Here is a 24,349-nt window from a genome sequence, read left to right on the forward strand (position 1 = left end):
TTTAGGCCTAGTGGCCTAAATGAAGACTGCAAGTTTTTAGGAATATTTTATGATATAGATAATAAAATGGAAACCTTAAAGGAAAAGTCCGGGGTTGGACATTTTTATTGGAAAGAGCTGGGAAAGGAGGTGGCTGAACATAACAACATGCACCTACCTCCAGGTTCTAGCACTGGAGACCCACCCGAGGGACAGCAGACCACTGCACTGGACCCGTGGAGGTAGGTGCATGTTCTTATGTTCAGACACCTCTTCCCTGGCTCTTTTGAAAAAAAATGTCCGACCCCAGGCTTCTCCTTTAAACATATTTAAGAATATGGGGTTTCAGGTTTTTTTTTTTTTTACATAAAAACTTGATTTAAATATTAGGTAATTTTTTGATAATGCATTTCTTTTAAAGAGGCACTGTCAGTTGCTTCATACTGCCTTATCTGAGGGCAGCATAAACTGACAGAGAAGCTGCTTACAACACTGATTATTTACATTGTGTAAGACAGTCATTATCTTTGTTGTTCTGGGGGACACAGTGCAGAAAAGTACTCCTTTCCATTTTGAGCCCATGCGTATAAGTCCTCAATATTGAAGAGGTGTCACTCACTCTGCTCACCAGCTACTAATTGACAGCTGGCAGCCTATACTATGTATAAGCCATCAGCTGTCAAACAGCTGGCACTGGATTTGGTGTTCTGGGTATTAGAAGAAGAATGGCTGCATGCAAATTTTTTTTCTAGCAGAGATTCCTGTAAAGTAGGTGCATATATCCAATAGCTTATGGTGGTGTTTTTAAGGCAAGGTTTTAAAGCTAATTTTACATTTGTTTGTTTTTTCATGTGCAGAATTTAAATACACCAGGAAAGACTGCCTCAAGTACGGATGGACCCAAATTTCCAGGAGACAAAAGTTCCACAACACAAAATAATAACCAGCAGAAAAAAGGGATCCAGGTCTTACCGGACGGTAAGTTGTTTCTTCTTTGCTTATGTCATTCCATTCATTACTTCCGTATAGAGCCTAAAGTAGGACCTATCTGGTCAGAGAAAAACATGAACTTTGACAGTAGATTAAACTAATTATTTCAAATAGCAAAACAGCTATGAGCTATGACCTGTTCTCTGTTTATAGTCCAATTCCTGGCTTTGGTGTTAAAAATATGTTAGATAATCTGTCAAATGTGTGTGTGTAAAACGACCCTTCCCTTAAAATTATGGATTCACATGATGTGAACTCCACGGAACAGAAGGCTTCAGCAGTGTTCTGCTGCCCAGACAAACCCTTTAACCTATTACCATTTGTACAGAGCTCTGGGATCAAGGGTGCTTTAAAATAGTAATAAGAGTACAGCTTTCATTTCTCAGATTGCGTTCATAAAATATAAGCTCATTATAGGGCTGGGCGGTATACCGTGAAAATACCGATACCGTCTCTGGCGTCGGTAAACCGACCTCAACTGCGCCAGGACGGTATTTGCGGTATTTCAGTGCTGCACATGTGTCATAGGACTCCCCGTCCCGCCATGCCTGACAGAGCGCCCCCCAACGGCCCCTGCCCGCTCGTCCCTCAGTGCGCCCTGCACCAGCGTATCTCTCCCCCACCCTACCCGCCGGACAGGCGCTGACCCGCTCCACATACCCGGGAGTGAGTGGCCGGGGGTACATAAACTGTATCTCCTCCTCCCCCTGCCACCCCGCTCAGCATCGGTACGCTTGTGGCCCCGTCGGACGTTTGCACAGGCAGATCCCGGTCTCTGGAGGAGGAGACCGCAGCATCATGTGATGGCGTCCCTGCTGGTGCTGGAGCTGAATAGCGGGATCTAGGGCCGCAGTGCAGATCCCCGATCCCGCTATTCAGCTCCAGCACCCGCAGAGACGCCATCACATGATGCTGCGGTCTCCTCCTCCAGAGACCAGGATCTGCCTGTATGAACGAACGACGGGGCCACAAGCGTACCGATGCTGAGCGGGGTGGCAGGGGGAGGAGGAGATACAGTTTATGTCCCCCCCTCTTCTGCCCAGATCCCCCAGCTGCTCCCCCCCCCCACTTCTGCCCAGACTCTCCCCCCCCCCCCCCCCCCCCAGCTGCTTCCCCCCCCCCCTTCTGCCCACATCCCCACCAGCTGCTTCCCCCCCCCCTTCTGCCCACATCCCCACCAGCTGCTTCCCCCCCCACTTCTGCCCACATCCCCACCAGCTGCTCCCCCCCCCACTTCTGCCCACATCCCCACCAGCTGCTCCCCCCCCCCCCACTCTTCTGCCCACATCCCCACCAGCTGCTTCCCCCCCACTTCTGCCCAGATCCCTACCAGCTGCTTCCCCCCCCCACTTCTGCCCAGATCCCCACCAGCTGCTTCCCCCCCACTTCTGCCCAGATCCCCACCAGCTGCTTCCCCCCCACTTCTGCCCAGATCCCTACCAGCTGCTTCCCCCCCCACTTCTGCCCAGATCCCTACCAGCTGCTTCCCCCCCACTTCTGCCCAGATCCCCACCAGCTGCATCCCCCCCACTTCTGCCCAGATCCCCACCAGCTGCTTCCCCCCCACTTCTGCCCAGACTCCCCCCCCCCCCACTTCTGCCCAGATCCCCACCAGCTGCTTCCCCCCCCCACTTCTGCCCAGATCCCCACCAGCTGCTTCCCCCCCCACTTCTGCCCAGATCCCCACCAGCTGCTTCCCCCCCCCACTTCTGCCCAGATCCCCACTTCTGCCCAGATCCCCACCAGCTGCTTCCCCCCCCCCCCACTTCTGCCCAGATCCCCACCAGCTGCTTCCCCCCCCCCCCCCACTTCTGCCCAGATCCCCACCAGCTGCTTCCCCCCCCACTTCTGCCCAGATCCCCACCAGCTGCTCCCCCCCCACTTCTGCCCAGATCCCCACCAGCTGCTCCCCCCCCCCACTTCTGCCCAGATCCCCACCAGCTGCTTCCCCCCCCCCCCACTTCTGCCCAGATCCCCACCAGCTGCGTCCCCCCCCCACTTCTGCCCAGATCCCCACCAGCTGCTTCTCCCCCCCCACTTCTGCCCAGATCCCCCAGCTGCTCCCCCCCCCACTTCTGCCCAGATCTCCCCCTCCCACTTCTGCCCAGATCCCCCCCAGCTGCTCTCCCCCCCCACTTCTGCCCAGATCTCCCCCAGCTGCTCTCCCCCCCCACTTCTGCCCAGATCTCCCCCTCCCACTTCTGCCCAGATCCCCCCCAGCTGCTTCCCCCCCCCCCCTCCACTTCTGCCCAGATCACCACCAGCTGCTTCCCCCCCCCCTTCTGCCCACATCCCCCCCAGCTGCTTCCCCCCCACTTCTGCTCCCCCCCCCCTTCTGCCTAGATCCCCCCCCCTGCCCAGATACCCCCAACTATCTCTTGTAGTCCTATAATACACATGAATGTTCAGCTTAGCTGAGTGTGCATGTGTTATTAATGGAAAATCTGCATAGCTGTATACCTGTATATACATATCTTGTAGTGTGTGTGCATAAATACATAAATAATACTGCCACTACAGGACTTGTATATTTGAGTATACAGCTATCTATACACTACAGGATGTGTATATACAGGTATACAGCCATGTACATACTACAGGACGTGTATATACAGGTATACAGCTACGTTCATACTACAGGACGTGTATATACAGGTATACAGCTATGTACACACTATCGGATGTATATATACTGGTATAGGGCTATGTACACAGTACAGGACATGTATACAGCTATGTAGCTGTATACCTGTATATACACGTCCTGTAGTGGCTGTATACCTGTATATACACGTCCTGTAGTGTGTACATAGCTGTATACCTGTATATACAGATACTGTACTGTGTACATAGCTGTATACCTGTGTATACATATTCTGTAGTGGTTGTATATCTGTATATACACGTCCAGGTCTCTGCTGAGACCCCTAATAATGACAAATAATGATAAGGACAATAGCCTATATGGCTATTTTTATACTCTTATTAAAACAAAATATCACAGGGTTTTCACGGTCAAGTGGGTGTGGCTTGTAAAAGGGGTGTGGCTTACATAAGGGGTGTGTCATAATTATCGCTCAGTTATCGTTACCGCGGCTACATGTACGATTAACCGCGATAATGATTTAGGCCAATATCACCCAGCCCTAGCTCATTATGAGATTCCCTTCTCTTAGAGGGGCCATCTTTGAGGAGTTCTTTTGTGGGGGGGCAAATAAAGTTTCCTTGTTTGCTAATTTGTGAATTTAGTAGTCCTTAGAGTATAAAGGATTAACCTTTTGAAGGGTTTATCTGAGTCTTTTATGACGTGCGTACAGGGCTAGCAGTGCCACACACTGAAGAGAAGGCGGAAGATATGGGCTTGTGTTAAATCATGGGATTTCGCAAGAATTGATAGGTCCTCTTTAAAAGGGTACTTCGGCGAAGCTAACTTTGAACTGAGTTCACCCACCGGAAGTCTGCTGGCACAGCTGCATCCCAGCACCGCCAGTTTGTGCCGTGATGTCAGCTGCAGAGGGCATCTCTTGCTTAAGGCTATGCCACCCTGAAGCATGGCGGCACTGGAACATAGCTGTGCCGTGATCTCAGACTTCTGGCGGCTGGGCTCCAGTCAAAGAAACCTTCATTGAAGTTCCCCTCTCAAGATCTGGGTTCTTCATCCATAGAAATTTTTCCAGTTGCTATTCTTAGTTCCACATATCAAGGATTTGTTTATTTTGTTTGTTTCTAGGTAAGGGACTGGCCACATTATAGTAAAATAGTTCAGTAAATTTTACTATAAAATGACTAGCCCCTTTAAAAGGGGCTATCTAGGATTACAAAAACATAACTTCTTTCTACCAGAAACAGCACCAATCTTGTTCTTCTGCAGCTCTGTACTATTGAAGAGAATGGAGATGGGTTGCAACAAAACACACAACCTGGGGACAGGAAGTAGCTATGCTTTTTCTAATCCCAGATGACACCTGTAATTTAAAAGGGTTAACCAGCTCTAAAAAACATGGCCACTTTCTTCCAGTGACTTCACCACTCGTGTCCAGTTCAGGTGTGGTTTGCAATTAGGCTCCACTTCAATGGAACGGAGTTACAGAACCCCGCCCCAAACTGGAGTGGTGCTGTCTGTGGAAGAAAGTGGCCATGTTTTTGTAGCTATGGATAACCCCTTTAAAGAGGTACTCCGGGCTGGGTTGGGGTGGATATAGAAGCCGCCGGTCACTTACTGACCGGCGGCTTCTATAGGCTGAGCTGCCTTGAGATGTCAGGTCTCAAGCCGCAGCTCAGACCAGGAAGCGGCAGCCACACGGGAGATTGGGACGACGCAATCCGGGACCCGGTGCTGGAACCGGGGCAGCTTCTATATCCTTCCCGGCTGTACACTGAAAATGACCCCAGCCCGGAGTACCTCTTTAGAAATAAAAACCTGCAACTAAAGTCTAAATTCCACATTGTGTCTTACCATACTTCTTTTTCACATCCCCATGTTCTTGGGTCATCATTTTGTTTTTCTAATTGCCTGTGTATGGCGTTGTCTTTTGGTTCTGTATCTTATCCAGGTCGAGTTACCAACATTCCTCAAGGCATGGTGACAGACCAGTTTGGTATGATTGGCTTGTTAACATTCATCAGGGCAGCTGAGACAGATCCAGGGATGGTACATCTTGCATTAGGAAGTGACTTGACAACACTAGGCCTCAATCTCAACTCTCCAGAGTAAGTATTTTCTGTGGATTATTAAATAGTAGAGGGGAGAAAAGAAGAGCTTTGTGTGTCCTGTAGGAGCCCTTACAGGCTTTTTTCCTTTATTATATCTGCTTTTAACAATTCAGGAGACATTTTATTTTCAAAAAGATTTTGCAAGTAAAAAAATTAGATATTTTTTTTATGCACATGCTCTTTCTGAGAAATTGGGAATTAATCAGATCAACTGTATACAGTTGTTAGAAAATGTAAAAACTGAGGTATAAATTCATATATATTTGTATAACGTTATTTGTTATTTCCCACGACACATACACACAAAATATGTGATATGCTGCACAGATAAGGATAATATACACTTATGGTGTATGTTTTCAATTTTAACCCCAGAAATCTTTATCCGAAATTTGCATCGCCGTGGGCATCGTCACCCTGTCGACCACAAGACATTGGTATGCCATTTTTTTTGTACTTAAAATGTGAAATATACATTTACACTGAATCATCACTCCCTTAGGAACACCTACCAAGTAACAGCTTTGTATACCTGTTTGGGCAATGCACGACTTGTAGACATCGAGGAGGATTACGAACATCCTCCTTAATTATCTTGACCCATGCCCACTGCAGTAGCTCTCTCACTTTGTGCACATTTGTCATTGGAATAGAAGATGATCTCACAGCTTGTTTTAGCACAACCCAAACGTGTTCATTGGGGTTACGTTTTGGTGGTTTTGTGTTCCAAGTTAGCAGGGAGAATTCATTGTTGCGTTCCTGCAACAACCACTTTAAGCCCAATGAAATGGAACATTGTCCTGTTGAAAGATGACAGTGGTAAGGGAAGACCTCCTGAAGATATGGGTGCTAATGGACCGGTCATTAACATTCAGTATTCAAGGGTTGTGGTGTGAAGACCAACGGTACCAGAGCATGTCAGTGCCACCACTAGCCTATTGAATCCTTATGGTGCACCAACAAGATATGGCTGTACACTGTTTACACCAAAATAGCTAGCCAAACCTTTGCTTTAGCAGGACGGCCTTTTGCCATGTCTAAGGTCCATTGATGTCTTTCCTTGGCCCATGCGTGGTGTTTGCAGTAAAGGGATGTCAGGGGCTCCCTTGATTGTCTCCAGCTGTTAAACACCAGTCAGTGCAAGGTATGCTACAGGGTTATTGTGGATATTTGTATTGAGTGCCTGCTGCTGTTCTGCAAGGTCAATTGGTCCACTGTGGTGCTTTATTGCTGCGATACCAAAGCTGCCACCCGAAGCTCAACTTTCAGATTAAACAGACAACTTTCTGTTGAGTGATCTTTTGTTTATTGCCTGTCTATTATTCATCCATTCTTTGTACACTACTACCGCCCCATGTACCCATGACTGGCCAATGTTGCTTTCTGCTGTGCAGAGGAAAGGCTAGCCCGTTATTTGAGAGCCGATGGTGATATTGCCTTATTGGTCACAAGATGACAGGCACCATCTGTTCCTAATGCAGTGATTGTTCAGTGTATTTACCAATGTTTTAATAATAATTATATGCAGTTAATGAAATGTTTTGTTAGTCTGAGATTGTTGTCCGTATCAAAAAGGTAACCTCTGTCTAATATTTGTATCTTTCCCTGTTTGTTCTTTAGATTTCCATGTTCCTTCTGAATACTTAACAAACATTCACATTAGGGATAAGGTGAGTGTTTGGGCCATGTTTATTGGAAGTTGTGTTTCTGTATTAGTGTCAGATGACTTGGGGTAATAAGAAAATAAATTATTATAAATAATAATCTATACATCTCTGAGACAGGATGTCTTGGGTGACAGTAATGTTCTGGACATAAAGCTTGTAGAAGGAGTAACTAGAAAGTTGGGACTATATAACTCCCCCAACCACTAGGTAGTAAATAGAGCTGCCCCTAGTAACTATAGTTGCCCCATAATAGTATGAGTGAGTAGAAATAAATATACAGTACTCACTTCTGCTCCTCCTCTCATGCTGACCCAGTCCTTTCCTCCAATGCCAGCGCAGGCCACGCATGATAGCTAATGTCATCTTGCATGCATGCATGCATGCATAGCTTCTGGCTCCAGGGGAACGAAAAACACAGTCAGACTGTCAGCATCTGACAGTCTGATACAGTACTCCTTTTTTGTCCACCACTTATCCCTGTCACACTCTTGAGAGAGCCAAGCGGTGCAGTGGCAGCACTGTGGGCCCCTTGCTGCCCCCTAAGGGACCCTGCAATCTGCAGCCTGAGGCAGAATTCTGAAACCGACAGATTCATCTGTACTGAAAAACCAAATGTGAGTGCACACAGTGCCCCAGATTTATCAAAGGGTGTAAAATATACACAGGTGTAAACTGCCCACAGCCACCAATCATAGCTCCTCTCTCATTTTACCAGAGCTGAAAGCTGAGCTGTGATTGGTTGCTGTGGGCAGTTTACACCAGTCTATATTTTACACCCTTTGGTCAATCTCCCCCAGTATACATACACTCTATAACTGAATAAAAATAAATGATGGGGTACCTGATCTATGGCAAGAGTCTTTGATTGGGATTTGCCATTCTGTAGAACTGGTGCCATGATTTCAATATATGCTAAAGGTGTATGAATGAGTAAGTCTTTGTTTATATAGTTCCAACATAATTCACAGCGCTTTACAGCACAGACAGTATATGTGCAGACAAAATTAGTGATTAGTAACAAACTATCAGTAACAACGAAAATTGAGAGTCCTGCCCACAAGAGATTCGCAGGAATGATTAGTTACGTACCTTTGTAAATGTATTTTGATTAAAAGTTCTCTTCATAGTCCTTGTTTGTTAAATTTTCCTTTTTTAACATCCCCCCCACTTTTTTTTGTAGCTGGCTGCAATAAAACTTGGCCGATACGGAGAAGATCTACTTTTCTATCTTTATTACATGAACGGTGGGGATGTATTACAGCTTTTAGCAGCAGTAGAGCTGTATGTATATATATTTTTTTCTTTTAAATTGTGTACATATGAAACTTTATTTGTAACTATGTACTGCCTGTTTCTGGAGTGCTTCTCCTGCTTTCACTTTCTATGACATTAAGGGTGCGTTCACACGTACAGGATCCGCAGCAGATTTGATGCTGTGTTCAGTTATTTAGATGAAATCTGCTGCGGATCCGCAGTAGAAAATCCGTTGCGGATCCGGTACTTGCGAACGTACCCTAAAGGGGTATTCTCAACATCAAAAGCTATTCAACTGTTGAACCCCCACCAGTCCTAAAAAAAACTTTCTGCTGGGAGGGCATACCCTCTGATGTTGAAAAACCCATTTTAAAGGGGTACTCCAGCGTGGGGGCTATTTTTAGATATGGCCGGGGAGGAGGTGGCTGAAAAAAAAAAACGTCCACTCACCTCCCCGGTTCCAGCGGCGGGTCCCACATCGCTTCCGGGTGTCTTGACGCGGGCCCGAGACGTGACGTCTCAGGTCCGCTCAGCCACTCAGTGAAGGAGACGGGATCCCGCCTCCTTCACTGAGTGGCTGAGCGGACTTGAGACGTCACGTCTCGGGCCCGCGTCAGAGACCATGAAGCGGCCGGGCACCGGAGCGCCGCAATGCGGGACCCGCCGCTGGAACCGGGGAGGTGAGTGGACGTCTTTTTTTTTTTTTTTCCCAGCCACCTCCTCCCCGGCCACATCTAAAAAATAGCCCCCACGCTGGAGTACCCCTTTAAGCCCCTGTCTAACATCTACCTTTGACTGTCATTTGCTTTTCCTGTCCCTCTCCCAGTGATATAATTTACCATCTAGCCAATGAAGGGTCTATGGAACTATACATTGAGCAGCTGTAACATTAGAACTACCTGCCTAATATTGTGTAGGTCAGCTTTGACCCATTGAGAAGTTCTTTGGGGGTATATTCACACGAACGGTCTCGCAGCGAGATTCTCGCTGCGAGTCCGGCAGGTCCTGGCAGTTCCCACAAACTATATACTCGCGGTCTGAACGACCGTAGAGAGTATGTAATTCTGCCGCCCTTAACTCCTTCTGCTCCTGGCCGGCTCCCCCGCTGTAAGCATACATTACCTCTCCTCGCTGCACAGGTCCGCCGTCCTGCTCTCCCGTCCGGCCAATCAGTGTGTTGCCCAGCCGCAGCCACTGATTGGCCGGACGGGAGAGCAGGACGCCGGACCCGTGCAGCGAGGACAGGTAATGTATGCTTACAGCGGGGGAGCCAGCCGGGAGCAGAAGGGGTTAAGGGCAGCAGAATTACATAACGACCGCAGCGAGTATATAGTTTGTGGAAACTGCCAGGACCTGCCGGACTCGCAACGAGAATCTCGCTGCGAGACCGTTCGTGTGAATATACCCTGAAAGTTTTACGTGTTTGTTTGTTTTTTTCTTTCTTTATTTTGCCAAGTTTAAACCAACTCTTGTAGGGATCTCTTTATCAGTCGCTCTCTTCTCTTTCCACAACATCACTAAAGTATAAAAAAAATCATTCTGGAACAGAGGGATGACGGTCCACCCGACACCCCTCGCTCCAACTACACTTTAGCAAGGCTTTCAAAGGATCCCCCTCAGCCAATATACTGGTTGAGTACAGACCCCTTGTCCACCCTTGCTATAATTCATCCCTCCACACTTCAGGTTGCAGACAAAAATAAAAAAACAAACAAACAAAAAACCCTATATAAACGTGTTTATATATATATATATATATATATATATATATATATATATATATATATATATATATATATATATATATATACGTGTTTTTATATATATATATATATATATATATATATATATATATATATATATATATACATATATACACACACACACACACACACACACACACACACACACACACACACACACACACACACACACACACACGTGACAGACACAAAGAAAACAAGAAAACACACAAAACCCACAGTCACCTTTTACTCACTCCTGCCCGAGTTCGTATCCATGGCACTCTCGACCCACCAATTTATCCCAGGATATATCTCAACACTACACGAGTTACCCCGTTTTCCCACTCCGGTTACAATTCCTACTCTTTCATATGTAATAGACCACAGCTAGAGCATAATAACATCCATCATCAGCTATCTAGACTTGATGTTCAATGAATAAGGTGCGGAAAACCTAAATTAACCATTCTAACCCCCCCCCTTGTAGTCTTTATTTAATACATAATAATGGCATTTCTGGTCTGCTCAGACACCGGTCTTGATTTTGCTATTATGTACAAAAAAGAAGTATTGTTTATAGCATTCATATGCCAAGTAAAGTGAGCCCAGACAAGGTTAGGACAGGCGAATCTACGTCTTGACTAATCAATAAGGGCTCGGCCACACTAGCGTTTTTCTTTGTTTCTAACGGATTCGTCTATATTAATACAAAGGATGAGCAGACTGATGTAAACTGATTGCAAAATGTTCATCTTTTTTTAATGGTCCGTTTGTATTTTGGCTTAAAAAAACTGTCTTTTGTACATCAGTTTGCATCAGTCAGCATACGTTTTTCTATCCGTTTATTTTTCTTCTTTGGTTTCTTGCTGCTTCTGCGCATGCTCAGTGCAAAAACGGATGAAAAAAAACGGATGTGAACGGAAATACCTTCCGTTTTAGATCCGTCCTCATTGACTACAATGTAAAAACAAAACGGAAGTGCACTTTCTGCTCGTGATCCGTTTTTTTAAGCGGAAAGAAAAATACTGCAAACACAATTTTTTTCTTCCTTTCAAAAAACCGGATCTTGAACGGATTGCATGCAAACGGAGCACAATTAGGGCAAACGGAGCACACTAAAATAGCATGGGAATCTATGGGGATTTTAACAGATCCGACAGTTTCCGTTTTGCTTACTCCAAAACGGAAAAGGTAGACTGAATGGTGCCGGATGGTCAAACTCTGATGTGAACGTAGCCTAATTAGTCTGAGTTTGTCATTAGTTTCCAAGGGAGATATTTCACCAAACACTTTGTTTCAGGAAAAATATTTAACATGCTGTACTTAATATTCAGGGGAGCAAATAGTGCTGATCACAACTGTAACTTACCCCTTGATAGATATCTGTCAGTGGTTTCAATATTTTGACTGATCACTGGCAGTGCCAGAGTTATTTACCCTACCTGTCAGTGGTTTTAATATTACGGCTAGTCACTGTATATAATTGTTGATTCTCTTGTTACCTTTTTTTCTTGCTAAGCATTTGAATCAATCTTTATTTTCATGTACTTTTCAGTTTCAACAGAGACTGGAGATACCACAAAGAAGAGCGGGTATGGATAACCAGGGCGCCTGGAATGGAACCAACTATGAAAACCAACACCTATGAGAGGGGAACATATTATTTCTTCGACTGTCTTAACTGGAGGAAAGTCGCAAAGGTACATTACATGCATGAAATAAACTGATGTTGGAATGTAGAAATTGATGTGCGGAAATGGTGTAATTAAGGGTGCCTTCACACCTACCGGATTCGCAGCTACATCCGCTGCGGATCCAGTATCATTCACCCCTATAATAGCACATACTCGCAGCGGGATTGACATCCCGCTCTGAGTATGTGCTTTAACTCCCTGGTGCCCACAGCCCCGCCGCCCGCATCCACGTCCCATCATTCCCATCCCCCGCATCCTCCATCTCCATCCCATGATCCCCGCTGCCCACATCCTCCATCCCCACATCCTGCCGCCGAAAGCATACATTACCTGCTCGGCGGCGCGGCTGCAGTGAGGCTCCCGGCTCTGGTCCCGCTCAGCCGATCAGTGCACCACAGCGGCACCGGAGCTGGGAGCCTCACTGTAGCTGCGCAGCAGAGCAGGTAATGTATGCTTTTGGCGGCGGGATGCGAGCGCGGGTGATGGAGGATGCCGGTGATGGGGATGGAGGATGCCGGGGGTTATGGGACGGGGATGGAGGATGCCGGCGGTGGGGCTGATGGGACGGGGCTGCGGGCAAGGGGGTTGCGGGCACCAGGAAGTTAAAGCACATACTGCGGGATGTCAATCCCGCTGCGAGTAAGTGCTATCATAGGGGTGAATGATACTGGATCCGCAGCTGATCTCGCTGCGAATCCGCAGAAGTGAGATCCGCTGCAGATCCGGTAGGTGTGAAGACACCCTTAGGGAGTGTATATGTTTGTTTGAAGTGTAAAATATTCTGTGTCAGACATAATTGATTGGTGTGTATGGTACCCTAGGTATGTTTGAACTTAGTTTCATTTGACCTATCCAGTAATGGCTGTGGGTTAGTAGGCTAAAGTCTCCTTTTAAAGTGTACCTATCACCACGTACACTGACCTGAATTGCACAAGTGAATTCCACTCTGTGGTTGTAAGTTCTGTTATAATGCTTGTGACCTCAATTGCATCAGAATGAGGGTGGTATGCATTACAGTCACAGTGTAGTTGTCTCTGTGAATACTAGAACTTCTGTGTGGAATTCACTGCTGATCAGGTCAGCAGACTTGGTGAGAGCTACACTTCAAATTGTGAAGCAATCCAGTTTAGTTTAGTCCAATTAGCAGTCCATCTAGTTTTAACCACCATAATGCTCGATAAAGGCGGTTGTATCTGCAGAAGCCTTGTATCTATTCTAAAGATGGTGAAATAAAGATGGTCTGTGTTGCATCCATGATCCTCTTGTTCCGCTGTGACCTTCTCTTTTAGTTTTAAATAGCAGCTATCAAAGGAGTGGACCGGGGAGTAGAAGTGGGCTGAAGCCTTCTGCTCCCGAACGCTAACTTGGTTGCGATGGTTGTGTGCAGGCGACACTATATTGAAGAGACACTGTGCAGTGATTGGACATCGCAGGGTTGTATTTCACCCACAGGCGATGAACGGAACTTTCGGAAGAGGGGGGGGGTAGCGCTGGGAAGGAGTAGGCTTTTGCCATCTTCTGCTCCCCGAATATTCCCTTAAATATTGCTAAACCCTTAGACTTACCAGCTTTGTGTGTTTTCTTCCTTGCACTGAACATCCTAAATTTTCATTTGTAACTGAGGGTAGCATGTGAATTGTTAACATTGAGCAGTTGCAAAGCGGTAAATGCTTTAACTGGCTAAATGCTTTAACTGAGAATTACCTTGGTAAGGCTTCCGCAATTAGTTGTAGAAATGAAATCAGCCTAATTATGGAGCAGCCTGATTCATGGCATAGGAAAGAAATCATTTAATAAGATAACATTTTACTTTAATTTTGCATTGAGTAACAGTGTAGAGAAAGAAATTAATGGCATAAATATTTAGACATCTTCCATCTGAACAATTTGATTAAGTAAATTCATAGCAGTCAGTGCGATTGAATAATATGTCAGGAATAAGTCCATACCAACGTTACATTACAACATTTGTTTCCATTGGTGTATTGTAAGGATTCCTTGTATTCCTTAGATCTGTTTCACACAAGTGTATTACACATGCATTTTAGCATCTGTATTATGTGTGTTTCTGATTACCTGAACTGGCAGCTGTTGTGCCATACACTATACTTGTATAAAACTGGCCTTAGACATATCATGGGGGACTTACTAAAGCAGATAATCACTATGACTTTCTTTTAAAGAGATGTTTCCAAAAGAAAGCTGTCTACTCTTTTAAAGTGATACTGGCACCCCCTTACTCTATGTGCAGTTCTTCCCACCATCAACAAGCTTAGATGCTGCACATTCAATATAGAACTGTATACCACTTGTCTGTGTCGTCTTTCTGCTCTAAAATCACTTCAGTTCCTTTGTAGTCAGGGAAACTCTGCAGGGTTTCATTGCAGATGGGTACTCTACCCACCTGGGAGATGGAGCCAAACTGCCGTGAAGCCCCACCTAGGTGACACTGCATCAGCATCATAATATAGAGCAGGAAGAGAGTAGATTTGTACAATATATATTTATAGTGATGTGTGGGTATTGCTTCAGCATAACTTCTAACTTTTTGCTTGAAATCCCTGCTCTATTTAGGTTTAGGGGTCCAGTGGATAATGCTGCTTCGTGATCCCCACTGGGGGATCCAGGCTATCGAACTTGGACCCCGAAAGTGGAATTTAGACAAACTGCTACTTCAACAGGAGGCTAGATGGATATACAGGCTAAAGACTTTAACCCCTCAAAGCCTTAACGAGGGATTCGCATATACCCCCTTTCTTTAACCCCTTAGTGACCGCCGTGCTGCCTTTTCACGGCGGCCACTAATGGGCTTTATTCCGATAGGTACGCCTTTTAACGGCTTACGCATCAGAATTAATTGCCTCCCGGCTGCGGCAGTGCGGGGGTCAGCTGTCAGTGTGACAGCTGACCCCCTCCTGTAACTGCCCGGAGCGGAGGATTCTCCCCTCCGGGCAGTTTAACCCGGTAAATGCTGCTGTCAAAGCATAACAGCGGCATCTAACGGGTTCCGATGTGTACCGGACGGCGCCGCAGGTCCACCTACATGATTGGAGGTCCCGCGGCTCCGTCTGGTCCCCTGACGTCTCCATGGTAACTCCGGGGGCCTAATGAAGGCCCCTGGGCTTACCATGGATAAGCCATCCTGCTGACAGGGGTGGCTGTGCTACTGCCTGTCAGCAGGATGGTCCCATTATACAATACACTGCACTGCAGAAGCAGTACAGTGTAATGTATAATGTAATCTAAGTTTTACACTAGTGTACAGTAATGTACACTAGTGTAAAAAAGTAAAAAAAATGCACCAAACACAATCCCCCCAGCCCCCCCCCCCCATAATAAAAATGCATTATATTTCCCACATACAATAAACCATTACATAAAAGTGATCAAAAACACAAATCATATCCATATTTGGTATCGCTACGTCCGTAACGACCCAATCTATAAAATATCAATAATATTGCACGACAAAAATAAAACAGTACCAGAATAGCTGTATTTTATCAATCTGCTTTAGAAAATACGTCATAAAAGAGATCAAAAAATCATACATATAAAACTTAGTATCAATAGAAACTACAGGTCTTCCCGCACAAAATAAGCCCAAAACCAGCTCTTTCGCGCAAAAGATGAGAATGCTATGGATCTTGCAATGTGGCGACAGTTTTTGTGGGTTTTGGCTAGGAAGATAGTTTCTATTGCGCCAAAGCGGTAATAGTTAAAAAAAAAAAACACCTACACAAATGTGGTATCGCCGTAAACGTAGTGACCCATAGAATACATGTATTATGTTATGAGTGACCGCCGATGCGGATTTTTACGTCGATCACTAATGGGCTCTATTCTGCTGCCATCAGCTCTTTATGGTGATGGCGCAGAATAGTGCAGCAGCGCCAGTAATGCCCGCAGCCCCCTCCTCTCAGCTATCTGAGGTCGCTGAGAAGTTGGGGCAGAGTGTGGGCTCAGTCCCGGCCAGTCCCCGCACCGACAATCGCCGTTATTACCAGAATAACGGCGGCCACCTGTAACGGGCACTGCATGCTTTCATCTCCTCTCACTGTTAATCCACAGTGAGAGGAGATGAGTGTCCCCCCCCCCCCCTGTCCCCCCCGGAATAACCTTAGTGTACATCCCTGCTGCGAGTTTGTCCAAAGGCCGACCTGTTAACCCCCCGGCCGCCGGAGACTATACATCACCTGTTCCCGACTATACATCACCTGGTCCTTCGCTGATTCCCGGCACGTCCTGCTCGGCCAATCAGTGCGCTGCCCCACCGCAGCACTGATTGGCTGAACGGGCCGTGAAGACGTCTGGAGCCCCGTAGCCGGGATCAGGCGACATATAGTCTCCGGCGGCCGGGGAGTTAACGGGGCGAGCTGCGGACAAACTCGCAGCAGGGATGTACATCCCTGCTGCGAGTTTGTCTGCCATTGAGTACACATGGCCGGGATCCTCAGCGAGTCTCGCTGCGAATACGCAGACAGAAACTCGCTGCGGATACAGCAAGTGTGTTTGTACCCTTTAAAAAAAGATCAAATTCTAATTCTCTCCACCACCAGAGGTGGCGGAGACCATGGGGCAATGATCAGGGACTAGCTGATGTGGTCCTGGCACAAGTGATCAGCGGTATATACTATATAACACTGATCACTTGTTCCAAATGCTGCCGGCACTTTTTGTCCCCTGACACCAAAAATCATTGGTGACGGGATAAAAAGTCAAGTGCCCCGGATTACCAGTAACCACCTCACATTACCTGTAACCACTCTGCATTACCTGTAACCACTCCGCATTACCTGTAACCACTCCGCATTACCTGTAACCACTCCGCATTACCTGTAACCACTCCGCATTACCTGTAACCACTCCGCATTACCTGTAACCACACCGCATTACCTGTAACCACTCCGCATTACCTGTAACCACTCCGCATTACCTGTAACCACTCCGCATTACCTGTAACCACTCCGCATTACCTGTAACCACTCCGCATTACCTGTAACCACTCCAGATTGCCACAGGCTACCCATAACCACTACAGATTGCCACAGATTGCCCGTACCCACCCCAGATTGCCCATCACCACCCCAGTTTGCCTGTGACACCCCCCCCTTAGATTGTCCGTTACCACCCCAGATAGCCAGTAAACACCCCAGATTGCCACAGACTGCTCGTGCCACCCCAGATAACAAGTAAACACTCCCAGGTTGCCCGTCACTACCCCAGATTACCTGTAATCTCATTTAAAAACATTTGCGCTATTCTAATAACCGATACTAGCTGCGGTTTTTCACCAGCAAATTGGCGCTCCTTCCCTTCTGAGCCCTGCTGCGTGCCCATACAGTGGTTTATGCCCACACATGAGTTACCGTTGTACTCAGCAGAACCTCTTTTACAAATTTTGCGGTGCATTTTCTCTCCTGTTTCTCATGAAATTTCAAACTAAGCAAACATTATTAAAAAAATTCTTTTTTTTCTTTTTTACTTTCTAATTTTGAATCCTTTCCTCTAATACCTGTGGGGTCAAAATGCTTACTGCCCCCCAAGATGACTTCTTTGAGGGGTGCCCTTTCCAAAATGGGGTGACTTTTTGGGGTTTCTCTTCTGCGGACACTACAGGGTCTCTGCAAATGCACCTGGTGCTCGGAAACTTGTTCAGCAAAATCTGCACTGAAAATGCTAATTGGCGCTCCTTTCGTTCTGAGCCCGGCTGTGTGCCCATACAGTGGTTTATGCCCACATATGGGGTACCTTTCTACTTGGAAGAACCTGCGTTACAGATTTTGGGGTGCCTTTTTTTCTCCTGTTCCTTGTGAAGTTGAGAAATTTCAAACTAAACAAACATATTATTGGAAAAATTCTAGTTTTTCATTTTTACTGTCTAATTTTGAATACTTTCCTCTAATACCTGTGGGGTCAAAATGCTCACCGCACACCAAGACGTATTCTTTGAGGGGTGTACTTTCCAAAATGGGGTGACTTTTGTGGGGGGGGGGTTCACTTTGCTGGCACTACAGGGGCACTGCAAACGCACCTGGCGCCTGAAAACTTGTACAGCAAAAATCTGCACTGAAAATGCCAATTGGCGCTCCTTCCGTTCTGAGCCCCGCTGTTTGCCCATACAGTGGTTTACGCCCCCATATGGGGTACCATTGTACTCAGGAGAACCTCCGTTACAAATTTTGGGGTGCTTTTTCTCTCCTGTTGCCTGTGAAAATGAGATACTTTAGTCTGAATGAACATATTATTTGAAAATTTCTATTTTCCATTTTTTTCCGGCCTAATTGTGAATACTTTCCTTCAGCCCCTGTAGGGTGAAAATGCTCATTATACCCCTAGATTAATTCCTTAGGGTGTCTAGTTTCCAAAATGGGTCATTTATGGGGGTTTCAAGTATACAAGCCTCCTAAACACACTTAAAAAAAGAACTGGTCCCTAAAAAAATTAGTTTTGGAAATTTCATGAAAAATTGGTAATTTGCTGATACATTTCTAAGCCCCGAAACACCCAAGAAAAGTGCAAATTTTTCATGATATTTTTATGTTTTTCACAAAAACACAAAAGATAGTGACAAAATTTTGCCACTAATAAAAAGTACCATATGTTACAAAAAAAACAATCTCAGAATTGCTAGCATATGTTAAAGCATTACTGAGCTATAAGCGCATAAAGTGAGACAGGTCAGATTTTGAAAAATTAGCCTGGTCATTAAGGCTCAAATAGGCTTGGGCCCAAAGGGGTTAAAGTCCATATCCAGTAGATGCTACATACAAGAAGTTAATTGTGATTTTAGGGAAAAATGGTTTTTTTTAAATATCTATTGTTTATACATCAATTTCTAATGACCATTATATAGTACAATTTCTATAGAAAAATGAATGTTACAACCTCACAAAATGGATAAAGAACACCGTAATATTATATGGCGGTCACTAAACAGGGTAGCTAGACACAAGAATACAGCCACTTACCCTTCTTGCAGGCAATACGGGGAGATCTTGCCTTATGCACTGTAGAATCATCAGCATATCAGGGGAAAATCCAAACACACGCGCACTAGTTCTCCCCCATACTCGAAATTACCGAATATATGCGAAGTGCATAACACTAAATGAGAGATAAATTAAAGTGAGAAAACAGCGTGACTAAGTCCACTCACTTGCGCCCATAAGAGTACATCGCAAAAAAATTCACAAACTACAAAGTCCTGCGCATTGACCCCTCTTTACCATCTGAAATAATCTAAGTCCATACGCATGCGTTGCAAAACTATCGGCACATCGAGATTAGACTAAGTTCAAATGCACGTGCACAAGGTTTCTCCTAGATTCGAAATTACCTAAGTCCGTAGACATGCGCTATGGGACTATTGACATCGGCCAAGAAACGAAGTCTAAGCGCATGCGCAAAGAAAGTAAAAAGTAGCAAGAAAAACTCTTAAGTATAGAAACATGCGCAGTAGGACCTAGTAAAAAGAGCATGCACGGAAAAAACCTGCGATGCTCAAATATGAAACTACAAATGATCTAATGAAACGAGGCCGTTTACGCCATCCAATAATTTTAAACACTAGTTACCTATCATTTCATACTTCTTACATACCGCCTGTAAATGACACATTCGATTGGTCATCGAAACCCATTGACCCCTGGAACGGCACTGTTTAAGCCAGGCTAGTGTTGATCCCCCTTAGCCTGTACTTTGAAAAAGTCAACGTCAAGTTGACGAAACATGTATGTTGGCTAAGCAGGTTTTAGATAGACTCTGTGTGTACCTAGGTGCACTGAGAACTGACCTTAGACAGTTGGGGCTGGGCGTTTGAGCGTATATACAAATCGCTTGCTAGCTGGGGGGGCCTTAAGCCCAAGCCACCACCACTAGTTCTCAGTGGCAGTAGCAATAGCGCTATTGAGATTAAAGAGGGAAAGTCTTCACAAGATGGAGTGTTTTATGCTTATCTCCGATCTTGTGGAAAATTTTAAAAAATTCAGTGACTCTCCCCAGCCTCAAACATCGCCAAGGTATATACCCAGCACTGAGAAGAGCTCCCCACTCAGGTTTATCGATGCCGGCTGCGTGCAGGTAGCACGGCATCGAGGTATAGAGTTCTGAGTGCTGAGCTATTGTATGTATACGGTGTGTACTCAGCATCATTAAGAGCCCCCCAATTGGGGTTTACTGATTTCTTTGATGTGCATATAGCACGGCATTAACGTATAGAGCTCTGCAAGCTGAGTTATCGCCTACACACAGTCTTTTTAAACTCTCTTTTCACTTTTTGTATTGATCACGCATTACTAGTTATCTATTTTAATTTGTATAATAAAAGTTACATTTTAAACCAGCAAAAAATCAGGGTATAAAAAGTGCATCTCTATGCACAATAGATAAAAGCAGTGATCCCCACTGGACTCCTTAACATGGAAAGATCAGAGATTTTAATCAATTAAATAAGTTAAAATAAATCTTTTTCCACAAATATATACAATAAATACGAATCTGCTCATCATTTTCATGGTGACAGGTTCCATTTAAGTATCTTAAATACTGTAAGCATTGAAGTAGCTATGCAAATAGTCTTTTAGTTAAAACATATGTTACAGTTTTGTGTCTACAACCCCTGTTAAGACTGTAGTCTAACCATGGTTACAAGGTCTGAAGGCCCTATTCCACGGGCCAACTTGAGTAGCAAACGAGCACTCTCAGTGCTCGTTTGCTCCTCGTTTCCCGCTATTCCATGCGGCAGCAGCAGCGAGCGGGTGAGGCCGGGGAGCTGCGGCGGGGCTGGCCGGGTGATCGCTAGATCATCCGGGCAGCCCATAGCATACAGCAGCGACTGCTGCCGCTTCTATTCCACGGGGCGATGGCAGCAGATCGTTGCTGTATGTCGTTTGTTTTTCAACAAACGTCTGCAACGATCAACCGACATGAATGATGTCGGCTGATCGTTGCCTTCTATTCCACGGTACGATTATCGGCCGAATACGGCCGATAATCGTTCCGTGGTTTAGGGCCTTTAGTTTAATCCTGCAGCCTGTACCCCTTATTATCTATCCACTTTCAGTAGGTTAGCAAGAAATGAGAGCTGCATGGAAGTGAATTTTTATTTTGTGTTCTCTTTCAATACATTTTACCCATGCACAAATCAACTTATTAATGTCTTGCTTAAGAAATAAAATTGATGGGGATAATGGAATTCCTATACTAGACATAGAGGTCACTATGCTGTGTCCATGGGAGCAGCTCTTGCTAAACTTCAATTTTTTTCCTCTTTTCTTTCCTGACAGGAGTTCCATTTGGAATACGACAAGCTAGAAGAAAGGCCTCATCTGCCATCCACGTTCAATTACAATCCTGCTCAGCAAGCCTTCTAAAGACTTCCCTGTTCATGGGGTATGGCTGTCTCAGCACAATACTCAACATAACTGCAGAACTGATGTGGCTCAGACATCCTGGTTTTAATTCCTTGAGGATCTGGCATTGTCTCATGCAAAGGGATCATCACTTGAGGTCCTGCCTTACTAATTATGTGCTGCCCAACAACTAGAATTGTCATTTGTTTCTTTAGTTTGAGCAGGGTCTGATTTTTTTTTTTTCCTTTTTCCTCTTTTGTTTTGTTATTTTATGCCAGCAGACACACACAGGTCTGTATACAGACACACACAGGTCTGTATACAGACACACACAGGTCTGTATACAGACACACACAGGTCTGTATACAGACACACACTTAAGAACAGAATACTGACAAGGTTTACCACTCGGTTTCCAAATTGTACAAAAAGAGTGAGAGAGAGAGACAAACACAGAATTAGACAGCAAAGTTTGCATTGTTCATTGTAGCACTATTTGGTAATAAAAGAAACACATGTTTGTGCATTTTTATGTGAAGATCCTTCTCGTATTTCATTTGGAAAGATGGGCAAGGTCAGCTTCCTTCATTTTATTTCCCCTGTTTTTGAAAGGCAATTTTCTGCCATGTTCTGCCCCTTCACAGCCAGAGGAGTATGTATCTCCTTGCAGTGCAAGGATCTGCAGGCCCCTGTGGCAGGGAATGGGCAGACAAAACCAATAATCCACTCTTAAGGAGAAAGATATTGCCGCAACCTTTGGACAATTTCCAGAGTTGTGTATCACTGAGCTTCATCTTTCCAGAATGAGCAAAACACTGTCCAGTCTTTGTTACGATTTTGTAATAAATGTGTACATTTTTTTTAAATTTTTGGACATCACATGAATAAAGGTATGTATGTACGAATGTGTATATATTATATATATGACACCTATTTTGAAAATGTTTGCCCTGCTGTACCTCATTTTTAGGAGGTGTGCATGGATGCAATATATGAAAATGGGACATTCTGGAACTGCTGGTCAGGGGACTCCATTGTCGCCCTGTGCACTAAAGGGCCAGATTTTCAGCAGCCAAGGACATCCATACCCAAGTGAACGTGATGGGACTTAAAGAAGTGAACTGAGACAATTCACTCTGGCTGTTTGAACAGCAGCGTTTCATAGGAAGAAAAAAAAATTAAAAAAAAGATCAATCTTGTATTTTCTGACCACATAAAGGCTTCTTCTCTTTGTAATAAAGTAGAAAAGCTCTCCTCACTGCAGTGTTGACTTTGATTTGAGATTGTGAAGTCATTTGTGCTGTTATAAGGGTTCCCTCTAAAACCTAAATAAATGGTACCTCCAGTGTATTTGTAAGTAGAGGTGGTAGGTAAGCACTGAGGAATTGAATGTAACCTCTAAAACATACCAGTCTGTCTCCTCGGCCTCTGAGTAGCCATACAAGTTCTTCATTTGGCCCAGTAATATAGAGAAAACCACAGTTTACATATTAGGAAATAGGATTTCTAGTAAGAACAACCTCCCACATTTCCCCTGTTAAGGTTGAAAACCATTGTTCATCTTGACAGTAATATTAATACACTTACAGTTTTAACATTGTCCTACGTTTGTGTGGGGATGTCAGGGTTACAGTAAGTAGTTCTACTTTAGTTTGAGATTATATATATATATATATATATATATATATATATATATATATATATATATGTGTGTGTATATATATATATATATATATATATATATATATATATATACACACACACACATCAGCAGTAACACTCTGTACAGTGGATGTATAAAAAAGAGGTAAAATAATGAAGAAGCTTGAAATTAATCTCTCAGGTACTGTAGGAAGGGGAGCTGCTGATACATGTCACATATGTTGTAGGCTGTTAATGTTTTCAAAGATAGGTTTAAAGGGGTTATCCAGGATTAGAAAAACAACTGGTCTCTTCTAAGAACAGTGCCACTTTTATCAGTTTCTGTGTGGTATCGCAGCTCCGTTCTATAGAAGTGAATGGAAGTGGAATACCACACAATCTGAGGACAGGTGGTGTGCTGTTTTTGCACATAGGCAGCCATGTTTTTTCCCGTCCTGAATAACCCTTTTAAAATTGTGGCACCAGATGTTACAACTGAAAAGGTGCCCTCATCTGTTTGATCAATGCAAAGAGTTTAGAATATAAGATATGTATATGTTGAGTGTTTAAAAGAGCACTGCAATACTTTGTACCTTGCTGTTTGCATTTTTTTCTACTTGAGACTCCACCGCTATATTAAAGAAAATGTTCCGCTTTTATACAATCTTTGCATTTAATATTTTTTTGCATCTTTTCCGTTGGGGGATAAAAAATATAAAAAAAATAAGCACTGTTGTGATATATTATATCAGAGAAAAATGCCACTACGCTTACCATCCACCAATTCACCAAATCTGACATGAGCAGAGTGGTATACAGGCCCCTATCAATTAAAACATCTGACATGTTGCTATTTTAATGACATATGAATAGGTAACCTTTTAACCCCTTGAAAATCTTTTCAATCAACTGGTGCCACAGATTTGCAATTTACGGCTATAAAAAAATCTCCAGTTTTCCTGTACTTATCAGGAAGTGGTGTATTTTTTCTAGTCTAGAGAGCAGTAAAGGTTCTATGGTGGTTTGATACTGCCTTGGGCAGTTCCTGACATGGACAGAGGTAGCAGCAGAGAGCACTGTGTCAGGCTGGAAAGAATACACCACTTTCTGCAGGACATACAGCTGCTGATAAGTACTGGAAGACTTGATTTTTTAATAGAAGTAAATTACAAGTCTTTGCCACTTGATGGGACGAGTTAATTTTAAAGAGAAAAAAAATTGGTGAACAAACCCCTTAAGAGAAATTCCCCTTTTTAAATATATTATATTTTTTATGTAAAAGTGTAATTTTTATTCATCAAATATGGTATTAA

The 24,349-nt window shown here is 44.4% G+C and overlaps 1 protein-coding gene across 4 annotated transcripts in view; it reads left to right on the top strand.

Moving 5' to 3' along the window:
* The window catches only part of CNOT2 (CCR4-NOT transcription complex subunit 2), a 73,349-nt gene extending 50,696 nt beyond the window's left edge, over positions 1–22,653 (top strand). For 3 of the 4 annotated variants that reach the window (XR_011363663.1, XR_011363662.1, XR_011363661.1), the window contains exons 9-16: positions 837–957; positions 5,523–5,679; positions 6,058–6,119; positions 7,303–7,352; positions 8,530–8,630; positions 11,904–12,048; positions 21,330–21,686; positions 21,731–22,653. Coding sequence is in view for 1 of the 4 variants with exons in the window: in XM_069975170.1 (XP_069831271.1) it covers positions 837–957; positions 5,523–5,679; positions 6,058–6,119; positions 7,303–7,352; positions 8,530–8,630; positions 11,904–12,048; positions 21,330–21,416 (723 nt within the window). In the remaining 3 variants the exon portion in view is untranslated. The remainder of the gene's footprint in view (positions 1–836; positions 958–5,522; positions 5,680–6,057; positions 6,120–7,302; positions 7,353–8,529; positions 8,631–11,903; positions 12,049–21,329; positions 21,687–21,730) is intronic. The other variant, XM_069975170.1, reaches the window with a different exon arrangement.
* Positions 22,654–24,349: the final 1,696 nt, after the last annotated feature.

Source organism: Dendropsophus ebraccatus, chromosome 1 (genome assembly GCF_027789765.1).
Source record: "Dendropsophus ebraccatus isolate aDenEbr1 chromosome 1, aDenEbr1.pat, whole genome shotgun sequence".
Taxonomy (NCBI): Eukaryota; Metazoa; Chordata; class Amphibia; order Anura; family Hylidae; genus Dendropsophus; species Dendropsophus ebraccatus.